The sequence below is a fragment of the Leptonychotes weddellii genome, chromosome 13, assembly GCF_054177405.1.
Source record: "Leptonychotes weddellii isolate Sample4059 chromosome 13, ASM5417740v2, whole genome shotgun sequence".
NCBI lineage: Eukaryota > Metazoa > Chordata > Mammalia > Carnivora > Phocidae > Leptonychotes > Leptonychotes weddellii.
In genome coordinates, this window is record NC_138381.1 from 22,218,058 (window position 1) to 22,230,974 (window position 12,917).

Genomic DNA, 12,917 nt, shown 5'->3' on the forward strand with positions numbered 1-12,917 from the left:
CCGGGTGGCTTTTCCAGAATAGGAAACAAGTGTGTGGACTCTGGTTCCTGGGCTGCACCAGACTCCCCCAGGTCCAGGCTTGGCTGAAGCCTGAGGAGGCAGGCTGCTTTCTGACTGTGAGGGCTGAGCCACCCACCTTTTGCTCCCTGGCCCTGCCACACTGAGAAGGAGCCCCTGCCAGGAGGGCAGTGATGAAGGCAGGGCCTTGGCTGCCTGGAAGCTTCCCACCCTGATCCAGCCCTGTTCCTCGCAGCATATGCTGGGAGCCCGTTGGGTACATGGCCCTGAACAGAGGCAGGGACGAGAGCCAGGCCCGCACCTCGCCCCTCCCAGACTTCACCTGCAGCCTGGCTGTGAAGGACATGGTCAGAGACAGTCTCGTTGGATGCTGAGCCCCAGCTTCGGCAGCTCCGTCATCCCTGTGCAAGGAGCCTATAAAGGGTGGTGATTCAGCATTCTTTCAGAGCCATTTGTCAACCTGAAACATGTTCTTGTGTGTTTTCCTTAGACCTTGGCTCATTACTTCTTCCTTATGGTCGTCATGCCGGTGAATAAAATTAGGAAGAAGTTTATTTACAAAGTACTCCGTTACAGCGGGTTAACTCTCAGGTGTTTCTGTCCCAGCCTGGTGCACGAGCTCACTGCTGGGCCCCCGTTCCTTATCCACGGGGGTAAGCACAGGGAAAGGTAATTAATTTGAACCTAAATAGATATAATTAAGACCGTAATTATATGTAAAAAAAAAAAAAAATCTCAAAACATAGTCTGAAATCAAAATTTATTTGGAGGGTTTTTTGCAATCTGGAATTACACATACAACAGGGTGGTGGTTTGAGGATAATCTTTTCTTAATGACCCGAGTGGGTCATTTCCGTGCTCAGAGCATCACCAGGGGCTTCGCATCCCAACCGTGTGCTGTGGTCTGCAAGGCCTCTAGTGATTAACTTCTGCCGGCCTCCCTCATTCCCCCCCACGTTTAACCACCCTGGCTCTCCTATTCCTCAAACACACCTTGCTTTTGGCTACCACAACACATTTGCATCTCCTCTGTTCGTCTCCTGGAACTTTCCTCTTCTACGTTTTCCCGGGGCTGCCTCCTTGAGTTTATTCATGTTTTTGCTTACGTATCACCTCCAGAGAAATGCCGTCCTGCATTATCCTATTTTAACATCCCCATGCCACCTATAAAGTCCCCAGTTTTATTGTCTTCATAGTCTTTACCACTGCCTGAAAACTTACTCAGCCTTTGCTTGTCTTCTCTCACCATGATGTCAGTTGCTTGAGGGCAGGCGTCTTGCTCTCTGCTGCACCCTGGACACCTTAGTCCCTTGAGTCTAGTAGAAGGGACTTAGCCTGCTCACTGGATGCTGAGAGAGTGTCTGCATCTAAGAGCAGGGCTATTCGAACTCTGCCCCAAAGAACCGGGATGGTGGGACATGTTGTCTCTCTGATGCTCCCCTCCCTGCCTTGTAAAGGATCCTGACAAGTTCCAGTTTGGCCGCACCAAGATCTTCTTCCGGGCAGGCCAGGTGGCCTACCTAGAGAAGCTTCGGGCCGACAAGTTCCGGGCAGCTACCATCATGATCCAGAAGACGGTCCGGGGCTGGCTACAGAAGGTGAAATACCGCAGGTTGAAGGCTGCTACCTTAACTCTGCAGAGGTACTGCCGAGGACACCTGGCCCGCAGGTGAGCCACGCTGGGGCACATCTGGATAGCGGAGTGGGGTGGGGGGACTTAGCTGGTTGGCCTCTCTCAGCCTAGTTAGAGTGGTTGTCTGTACCCCAGCTTTCTCCCATGAGTTGGGCACCCTTCTCCTGTGCCCTTCTCACCTGAGGGAGTAAGTCTAGTTCCAAGTCTCTTGGTTCCCCCAGTCTGTCCACCATTTTCCCTTTGTCTAAATCCTAAGGTAATCTTTTAGAAAAGGAGACAAATTCCGCCTTTCGCAGTTTCCACTCAGCTTCCTGATTTACAGCAACAGTTTCCAAATCCCTTGGGAATTTGGTAATTAGAGCTGGAAAGATCTTTGGAGTTCCTGTTGGGGAGTCACTGAATGGAGTCTGCGCTGAGGATGTGACTTGTCTAAACACCTACCACCATGCAGGGCGGAGCCTGGATGCCAGCCTGGCTCCCCAGCCCAGCACTGCGAAGCGGAAACTACCTCACCTCCTACCTGGTCTCATTAGATAGATGAGGCACCAGAGCATTGTGAGCATCTCCACTGAGAGAGCACATGGGACACGGCCTCCCCTAAGACGCTCCCCTGGTTCAAAATCAGCGCGCTCTCAATATAGCGATTTCCTTGGGGAAGTGACAATTTGCCATGAAGTCTTGTATTGGGAAGCCAGACTTCCACAAGTGGCTATTCAGTCACTTGGGCTGGAATGTTAAAAGGGGGGGCGGGGAAAGCCCCCGAGTTACAAGTCAGAGCAGGCGTCCTTTGTACCATAAAGTTAGAAGATTATTCCTGCTGACGCTCACATCCTTGCCGTAAGCTGTTTATCTGGGCATAACCAGATTCGTTACCGCTGAACCACCAAGATCTGATCTCTGGAACAAAAGCTAGAGAAATAAAAAGTTGTCATTAGCATCAACACAAGGTAATCCTCGACAGTCGGGGCAAACTAGCCAAGTCCTTGCTGAGTACCCCTGTGCGTGCAACTCTGTCTTACGTGGTGGATGGTGAGGATCTAAAATGGAGTTGGCCTGCGTTCTCCCTTTAGGAGTTTGTGACCCCAGGGATATGCAGGGCCCACTGAGGGAGAACGTGCTTACGGAGAGTTAGACTGGGGAATCAGACTCCCTTCAGCAGGCAGGGTGTGTCGGGGCGGGGGGGTTCCTTCCTCCTCTGGGGCTCTGCTAGATGATTTCTGAGGGCTTTTCCAGGAAGCTTTTAATATTCTGAGTCTCTGAGCATTTGCTATGAGCCTGGCACCAAACGAAGCCCTGAAGGGAAGGTAAGAAGTGTCCGATTGACTTTGTCTTACCTGGGGGTGCGGTGGGGAATGTTGAAGTGAAACCAGAAAGTCAGGTGTCCATATGTAATGCCTTCTGGGCAGAAAGGGCGAGGGAGATGAGAAAGCAGGGAGAGATGGGTGTGGGCCTGAGAAGGTTTTATTCATTCAGCAAATAGATACCAAGCACCTCCAGGCCTGGCCCTTACTAGATGTAGGGGGCAGGCATGATTGAGACCCGGCTCCTAGTATCTCCAAGCCGAGTGGGGGTAGACGGGACAGACAGAAGCATAAGCACGCGATGTCACTGGGGACTGCCCAGGTTGGACCGAGGGGCTCAGTGGGTGGGGGAGTGAGCAGATGGGGATCATGGAGTCGGTCAGACTCAGACTCCTTAGACATTCTGCGGCTCAGAGCCTGAGATTTGGGTGCCCGTGGTGCTGCTGCATTCTGTCAGAGTGTAAAGCTGGCTCGGCCTGCAGTGTCCAGGCAGGGCTGAGTGGGGAGAGGCTTGCGTCAGCAGGGCCCGCCCGTCTTCTCCCTCCCCAGGCTGGCTGAGCATCTGCGGAGGACCCGAGCAGCTGTTGTGTTCCAGAAGCAGTGCCGCATGCGGAGGGCCCACCTGGCCTACCAGAGGGCCCGCAGGGCCGCCATCGTCATCCAGGCCTTCGCTCGGGGCATGTTCGTGAGGAGAATCTACCAGCAGGTGTGGAGCTGCCCCAGGGGACTCGCAGGCTGCAGGTTGAGAACTAAAGCAGCAGGGGCACCCGGGTGGCTCAGTCGGTTAAGTGTCTGCCTTCAGCTCAGGTCATGATGCCGGGGTCCTGGGGTCCTCATCAGGGAGTCTGCTTCTCCTTCTGTCCCTCCCCCCGCTCATGCTTATGCTCTCTCTCTCAAAAATAGATAAAAAATCTTTTAAAAAGAGAGAACTAAAGCAGCCGTAAGTAGATTATCACCACTGTGAATATTTGCAAGGTGCTCCTAACTTTCTAAGTGATTTCACAACTTTGCCCCCACTGAATCCTTCCAAAGTCCCATGAGGTGCAGTGCATTAGGGTTTTCCGGAGAAGTGGAACCCATAGGAGATGTACGTGTGTGTATATACATATGTCGAGATTCTCAGGAAATCGCCCACCCAGTTATGGAGGCCAGGAAGTCCCACCATCGGCTATCCACAGATGTCATTCAGTCCAAGTCTGAAGGCCTGAGAACCAGGGGAGCGGATGGTGTGAATCTCAGTCCAAGGGCAGGAAAAAATGAGACAAGATGTCCTAATTCCAGCAGTGAGGCAGGAGAAAAGGGGGCGAATTCCTCCTTCCTCTGCCTTTTGTTCTCTTCAGGCGCTCAGGGATGATGCCCTTCCACCCTGGGGAGGGGAGTCCACCAATTCAAATGCTCATCTCATCTAGAAACACCCCCACAGACACACCCAGAGGCAGTGTTTAATCTGGGCACCCTGAGGCCAGTCAAGTGAAGGTGTGACCCTAACCATCACGGGTAGGGTGGGTGCATATCATTGTGCCCCTTGGACAGCTGAGGTGCTTGGGGAAGCTGTCACCTGCCCAAGGGCACTCGGTCAGCCAGTGGCAGAGCCTGGTGACCTGTCTTGGGCTCACTCAGATGTGAGAGCAGAGGGCGATAGTAGGCATCAAATGAGGCACCCCCTCATTTGACAAGTTAGGAACCTAAAGCTTAGCAAGGTGAGGTCAGGAGAGGGGGGATTCTGGTCTCCTTGCCATTATTCCGGTGAAGCTGAAGGACTCGGGGAGCCTTGAATCAGGACACATCCATTCCACCATATCACCCCCATACAGCTGAAGCTCAAAGCTAAGATGGAAGATGGGTTGGAAGGAAATGTCAAAAATATTCTTTGCTCCTAAAAGGAACATTTCTCTCTTCTGTGATCAGAGAAGGTATGATTTTCTAACTAATAAAACTGAAACCCTGAAGGGACCATGAGAAAACAAACATGGTCAGACGCCAGGGTGGAGCACGCCGATGTCATACATTTCCTTCCAGTCCTCCAGGCAGTACGTGAGTCTCCCTTCTTCCTGCCGTGCAAACCCAGCAGGTATGTGCTTGTCCCCCACCAGGTCCTCATGGAGCATAAGGCCACCATTCTCCAGAAGCACGTGCGGGGCTGGATGGCACGCAGGCACTTTCGGCGACTGCGGGGGGCGGCTATCGTCATTCAGTGCGCCTTCCGGATGCTCAAGGCCAAGCAGGAGCTGAAGGTCCTCAAGATCGAGGCCCGCTCCGCAGAGCACCTGAAACGCCTCAACGTGGGCATGGAGAACAAGGTGGTCCAACTGCAGCGGAAAATCGATGACCAGGTCTGCGTCCCGGGCGCCCAACCAGGGGCAGGGGGGCACGTTTGAGAGAACTCCCCAGGGAACTGTGTGCACCAGGGACCTGAGGAATTACAGATGTCCTGAGGGTGTCACCCCAGTCAACAAGAACGGCTACCAACTATGGCAGACAGAATAATGCCGCCCCCGCCCCCAAAGATGTTTGCATCCTAATCCCTGGGACCCATGACTATGTGACCTCACATGGCAAGTGGAACTTTGCAGAGGTGATGGAGTGAAGGGTCTTGTGATGGGGAGATGAGCCCAGATTATGAATGGACCCAGTATATTCACAAGGGTCCTCGTGAGAGGGAGGCAAGAGGGTCAGATTCGGAAGAGAGGCAGTGGCAGAGGTTGGCATGAGGCGGGGCCGTGAGCCAGGGACGCAGGCGCCTCTGGGAGCTAGAACAGGCAGGACCGTATTCCCCACTGGAGCCTCGAGCAGGAACACAGCCCTGCTCTGACCCTTTGAGACTTCTGACCTCCAGAACTGTACGGTCATAAGGTTTGTAGCGTTTCAGTAGATTCGTACTGCTGACTTAACGGTGGTTTGTGATACCAGCAAGAGGAAGCAGCCACACCAGCCCAGAGTCATGGTTTCCTGCCCTGGTGGAGGCAGCCCGGAGTGGTAACGATAGCGGACGTCCTAGTGCTTTGTCTCTGTTAGCCTGTTAATCCTCCCAGCAGCCCCGGAAGGGAAAGAGGGTCACACAGGCGATAGCGGCGAGGCCACGATCTGAACCCCACTTGTCCAGCTCTAGAACCCATGTTCTTCACCACTCTGCTCTTCTGCCTCTGTCGCGTTGTGTGGTGGGAAGAGCACTTGCTTTGGAATCAGAAAAAATCCAATTCAAATTCAAGTCGAGTGGCTTGATCCCTCTGAGCCTCAGTTTGCTTATCCATAAAATGGGGCTGCTAGGACTGTAAGAGTGTAAGTGATTGAACGTGCACAAAGGGTCTGGTCTGCCCTGGGGAGCTCAGGAAGTGGTCACCACTATTATGTTCATGCTTCTTCCTTTTCCTACCCCAGCCACCTCAACCAGTCACACAAGTGACAGGTCATTGGTCAGGTCCCTGCGGGTGTGGAGTATTGTGCTGGGCACTGCAGGGAATCTGAAACAAGCACAGAATGCTTGGCACCCTCCACCAGGTTGGAAAGATGAAGCAGGCCCATGTGCACACAGGTCCGTACACCCACTCTTTGGTGGCTCCTGTGGCCAGTCTTCCTTCATCTTCCTCTTTGGAACAACTTTATCTGGTGCTTGACAGTTTCTGGTGCTCTGTTAGGCTTGGTGAACAGAGGATGGCTCTGACCCACATGGACGCTTATTACAAGGGAACGGTCTTATGCCAACAGGGCCAACAGCACCAACTACCCTAATGACTTCCTGTGCACCCCCACGTGCCATCCCCTGTGACAGGCATTTTATGTTCACTCTCATTTGATCCTCCATGGGCTTGGGAGGTCATTTCATAGATGAGGAAATGGTGGTTCAGGGACTTCCAAGTACCTTGATGAGGTCACAGAATTTGAAAATTCTAAAGCCAGCATTCCAGCCGTGGTCTCTCTGATCCCACAGCCATAACGAGGGTGATGCTAGGGTTTTTTTAACCCCAAGCATCACTAAACTGTGAGCCCTTCCCTGGGCCTTGTCCTTGCCAAGATGGGTTCCCAGCATTGAAAGCAGGCTCACGGTCACTTTGCTCATGCAGGGTTGGTAAGATGACCAGAGGAGCAGGCTTCTGCAGTACCCTTGAGGGTTTCAGGTGCCTCCTAGGGGAAAGGAGAGGGAGAGAACACAATGCTAGAGTGGGCTGTGTAGTGTGGAGACAGAATTCGAGTTAGAGTCACCAGGCATTGCTCCGGAGGTCACGCCGTTGTGTCGCATCTGTTCTAGGCTAGGCAGTTTGGAAGCTTCACGTGACCCCAGTAGGGGCAAGAACATAAATAAACCATTTTATACCTAACCTACTTGCCCCAGATAGCAGCCCAAAAGCAGTGCACAGATAGCAGTAAAATGCCCTTGCTTCTCTGCTCTTGCGAAAGACCAGGCTTCCCAAGAAGAAGCCGTGGTCCTGGATGTTGATGTTGCCTGTGTGAGTTCGACGGGGTGTCTTGTTTGCTGGGGACCTTAGTGGGGAAGCTCGAGTGCGGGGCTCGGAGACACTGGGTACCTGCCCCTGCTCAGCTTGTAATGACAATGCCTGCTCAGGGAGGGAGACACATCTGCCCGAGGGACAGGAGCAGAAAGAACTGGCCATTTGAAAAACACAAGTACAGATAGGACCTGGGTATTGTTGTTATTGTGGCCATTGATGATGGACCACAAAAGATACTTGCATAATCAAAATTTGCCAATTAACCTTCTGAGTACAGCCTAGTCGGAGGGACGAGTACGCTTAATTGGCAACGCTGCACCCTGCCACGAGCCCCAAGCCATTGGGCCCTGCGTTGGCTTTGCTGATTTCTGAAGTTAATGCGAGAGGTTAAAAATAAATCTGATATTTTACAAACCGCGTGCTGGAACATCAAAGAGAAGCAGATTTAAAAGGCCTATTTTTAAAAAAAGATTTTTGCCTTAAGCTTCCTGCTTGGCAAACATCTGTGAGTGGTGGCAGGTGTTCTCTACCCCGGGTAGCGTGCCCTATGTGCAGAGGGTGAGCAGAAGAGGTAGGAGGGCTGGATTAGATCTTGCTTTCTCGTACCCCTCCCTGCATTGCTCCACTATGTGCCAGGCACCATTCTCAAATATTTATTTAATCTCACCAAGACCTGATGAGATGATAATCTTCCCATTTTAAACTGAGGCACAGAGGTTAAGTAGCCTGCCCAAGCCCACACACTAGTAAGTAGCATGGCTAGGATCGAAACCTGGCAATCTGGTTCCAGAGAACATGCTGCCACCTCGACCAAATATAGGATATCTGCACATTTGGAGACTCTTTGGACATGTGAGAATTCCTCAATCCGAGGAAGACTCTGTTTTGTTTTGGGTTCCTTCGCATATAGATGGCATCGTCCTTGGACCAGTTGGCCTTTTACGTGGGGTGTGTGATCCAGTGTCAAGGAATTCCCCTCGCACTCTGCATGCGAGGAGCCATCAGCATAATCACCAGCATAATCTTGGCACCAGGTCTTCGGAGATGCTTGCTGATTGCAGTCTCTTGGCAGATGGGGCTAGCCATTTGGAATTGAATGTCCTTCTGTTCTTTCTGTCATGCCTTGGAGACAACTCTGGTCACTGCTCTCCTGACACACAAAGTTCTTTTTTTTTTTTTTTTTTTTAAAGATTTTATTTATTTATTTGAGACAGAGAGAATGAGAGACAGAGAGCATGAGGGGGAGGAGGGTCAGAGGGAGAAGCAGACTCCCTGCCAAGCAGGGAGCCCGATGCGGGACTCGATCCCGGGACTCCAGGATCATGACCTGAGCCGAAGGCAGTCGCTTAACCAACTGAGCCACCCAGGCGCCCCAAAGTTCTTAAGCAGAAGGAGAGGATAGGCAAAGGCATCCGAAAGTATTTGTCAGAGCAGCATGGGGTAGTGGGCAAAGTCCCAGCTGGATGGAGGCCTGAGTTCTGTCTCAATTATACTTGCAACCAGACCTGACAGCTAGGGATTACGGCCGAATCTATAACTGGGCCTTGAGTTCTTTCAAGGAGGTTGGCCCAAGATTTCTAAAGTAACTTCTAGCTCGAAAATTCACTGATACTATGATGTGGCTCAAGTAGTGGTTCCTGACTCCAGGCTGCCCTAGAGGATTACCTGGGGGAGCTTTTTTTTTTTTTTTTTTTTTTAAGGTATCCCCACTGCCAAGAATTCAGCAGAGGAGGAAACTAAAGGATAAATCCAGGGTACCTTGCCACGAAAATTCATGTCTAAGGTTTTCTGCACCCAACTAAAGTGACAAGACACGAAATTGGCACCAAGTTCCCAAGCAAACAGAACAGTTTAGGAGGATTGGAGCTGTCCCCAGTGTTGAGAGTTCTTCCTGCGGGTTTTCGTAATCTGTGGTATCGTAAGCCACATCCTTCATAATATCTTTCAGCAGTGAAGGGACAGTTCCTGGGACCATTTCTTACAGTGTCCCTGATGTAGGCCTGTGCTGTGACATGTTTCTGTCAAAATGATGTAGCCAGTGAACTTCGCTTTCTACCATTCTGGCTTTATTCAGGCACAACATGTAGAGTGACTAGGCCAATTGAATCTACCATTTCTTTTATAATGAGGTCAAGTTTATTAGACTTTTATGAGTACAATGCTGTATTTAAATATTTTGTCTGAAAAAAGAGAATTCTGTGGGTTGTTAGTAGCCTTTTAAATCAGATTGATTCAGTATACTTAGTATACATTTAATAGATATGTTAAATTAGTTATTTTGATTCATGAGAGCATCCAAAGATAATTGAAAAATAGTATAATTTACAGTTTTATGGCCTCCAGTGCATTTTCCTTAAATGAAATGGGGATATTAATCAGTCTCACTACATAGGATTTTCAGGAGTGAATGAGTTAATATATATGTATATATATGAATTAGGTAGTACAGTGCCCACCCCATAGTAAGCACCCAATAAGTGCTAGTAATATGTGTGGAACATGTTATTTTTCATGATGTAGTCTTGCAATGACTTCCTCACCCCTTTCCCCAGGGGTCTGTAGACCATTGACTGGGAACTACTTGAAACCGCTTCCATATAGTTCTGCACGTTGTACACTGCACAAGGGTAGTTGGCAATGGGGACAAGTAGGGTTGGGGACCATCCTCTGCTCATCTGACTATGAGCTCTGGAGCACTGCTGCCCTGAGGAAGAGGAGGTGTCCTCTGTTCTAAGCTGTGCACCCCTGGGCCTGTGTCCACCCCGAGAGGCAGCTCTGTGGAGCTCATCCTCCTGGAGGTGGTGCCTTTCCTGGTTCATACAAAAGTGCTGTAGAGGCCAGCAGAGGGCTTGGGACCATGGACCAGAGGAACAGGTGAATGCCATATCCTTCAGGTGGGGGAAACATTTCAAGCATAAAAAATTTTACCAGGCAAATCTTTGAGAGGAAAAAAATATATAAGCTTTTGAGAAAGTAATAAATAGCAGAGAGTCTCAACTTACCTTCCCAGACAGGTTCCTCGTTGGCAATTGAGGACAGCTCTGTGCCCTTTAGTGGTAGGGGCAGAGTGAGCATCTTCTCGGGATGTTTGAGGAGCCCAGGGAGAATAGGGGTCTATCTGGAAATCCCCACGCCCTGATATTAGGGAAAGGCCCTCACTGGTGCAGGACAGAGCTGGCCAGGTCTCCTGGTCACACTGACAAGGCGGCACTGAGGAGCTCAGCCTGCCATTGCAGGGAGGGTTTCTGGGGTCTATGAGGGAGCAAGTGCCCCACACCAGCCCCCGTGTCGGGCTTAGCTGCACAGTTGTGGGCACCTGATGGGGACATACGGCATGAGGATAAGCCGGGAAACTGCTGGGCTCCTCTGGGGTCTTCCTTTCTGAAATCATACCTCCGGACCATGAAACGTGCAGCTGCAATGAGTCCCCAGTGATTATTTTTGGATGCTGATGATGAAATAAGGAGCTGCCCAGGTGCTGCTGTTAGGAGTCTCCCCACCACCTCCGGGGACCAGCAGAGCGTTCAGAGCATCTCTCCCCAGGACTCCCTGCAGAACTGAGCGAAGGAGACAGCTCCTGTTTATTGGGCACTTACTGTGTGCCAGGCAGCGGCAAGTCACTAGATCTCCCTGCATCTGATAAAAACCCTGAGGAAGGACTTACTGTCGGTCCCCCTTTCACACACAAGGAAACTGGGGCACAGAGAGGTGGAAGGACCTGATCAGACAGACGCAACTGATCAAGGATAGAGCCGGCATAGGAACACAGGTCTGTCCACCTCCAGCCACTCTTAACTCCGTGACGTCCTGAGTCCCATGTCCACCTGGGTGTCAGGAGCCACAAAGAGCTGGCCTCCCAGAAGGACCGTTATCTCTGCATGAGGATCCTAAGGTGTTATCTGTGTCCATAGCAGGATGCCGTCATCTGCCGATCTGCAGAACATAGTCCTCCCTGAGATTCTTCCAGAGGAGCAGACTTTGCCTGTGCCCCTGGCTGCCACCACATTTCGTGCCTCCTTCCACACCCCACACTCGTTCCAGCTAGAAACCCCCCAGCTCAGTCCTCTGCTCCACTCTCACGGTGATCTGACCCAGCTGTGCCACCTGGAGAGGACAGTTAAGCTGAACCTCACTTCCAGCCCCGAGTGGAGAAAAGTTGACATGTCTCGTCTACTCCTCCCTGAAGCCACTCCCCTAGGGCAGGGACCCTTCAGCCTCCGAGGTGGGGGACCCAGACCAGAGTTGGCGTGGGAGGTACAGACAGGATTGAGTTTTCTAAACAGATGACCCCTAACTGGATTTCTTGTGATTACTTCCAGCAAGGCTGGCTGCCAGACCAGACCTAGGGGCATGTCAGGTTGTGACCCAAAGGTGTGCCTGGACTGTAGGAGGATCTCTCTCGGCAGTATCAAAGCAGGACGGGTTCTGCTTAGACACCCACAGCAGGTCCCGGGCTGGAGGTCCCACAGCATGCATGGCCTCTTGTGGGGTCCAACAGCTGTTCTGCTACTCTGCACAGCTTTCTGTGAAGCTTCCTTTCTGATGTGAATTAGTCATTGATTCCTGATGCCCCGGCTTACTGGTATTTTAGCCAACAGCTCTGGTCTACTTGAAGCTCCCACAGAGAACCGCAACGAAGAAAAATGATTATCGGTTGCTTACTTGGAGAACCCCTTCTTCCCTTTCCCCACTGGCCACTTTCAGCTGTTCCTCTCACCACCTGAAGCACCAGTTTTTGCCCATGTTGACACAAGCCGTTGACACTGGTCCTGGGTCCTCTGCGCTCCCTCTGTGTGAGCCCATCTGGGGTGCTGTGCCTGGGCCCCTTCCATAGCTGCACCAGGCACATGGCGGGGAGGGGAGGCTGCTTGCTTGCCTGTTGTTGGTTTGGGTGCCCAGTCTGCAGGGGCACAGGGTGGACAGAATCTGCCGGGGCATCCATGCGTGGCGTCAGAGTCTTCCAGGGTGAGCTGACAGGTGGTGAGAGGGATCCCTAGGCCCCGCAGAGGGCCTCCTTGGAAGAGGGGATGTTAAAGGGGTCCTTTGTCTCAGAGCTAGCGATTAGGTTGCAGCTTTTTGAGCCAGCGAGTCCAAGGGCAGGAGGGCCCTGTGTGAAAGACCAAGAAAACCTGAAAAGCTAAGGCTGCAGATCTAGGAAGCCAGCTACATTGTTCCCACAACTTAGAAATGAGCTGTAGGGTCTGTCCAGCCCCACACAGAAGACTGACCGCCGTCAGCCGGCTTCTGGCTCTGCCGCGGCTCATAAACACGGCTTGAATGTCCCTTCGGTTTTTGTTCTTTTCCTCTCTCGCCCCCAGGCTCACAACAGAGTTCCCTCGGGGCGGAGGGGGGGGGATGCCAGCAGGGCACTCAAGCATGCCGTGATTATAAAATCTAATTCCACCTTGGAAGTTCCTTTTTTAATTGCCTTCGTGTCTTTTGCCTGCCCCCATAACTTTGCTCCCCACTGTTTCTCCCCTCCCCTCCCCTCCCCTCCCCCCCTCTCCCCCGCTGTCG

At 51.8% G+C, this 12,917-nt stretch overlaps 1 protein-coding gene across 1 annotated transcript in view; it reads left to right on the forward strand.

Annotated features, from left to right (window-relative positions):
- Nucleotides 1–12,917, forward strand: part of MYO5B (myosin VB) — a 278,618-nt gene that overhangs the window by 211,170 nt on the left and 54,531 nt on the right. Inside the window, 3 exon segments of the mRNA XM_081802529.1 lie at nt 1,476–1,687; nt 3,502–3,658; nt 5,046–5,285. Of these exon segments, the coding sequence (XP_081658655.1) occupies nt 1,476–1,687; nt 3,502–3,658; nt 5,046–5,285 (609 nt within the window).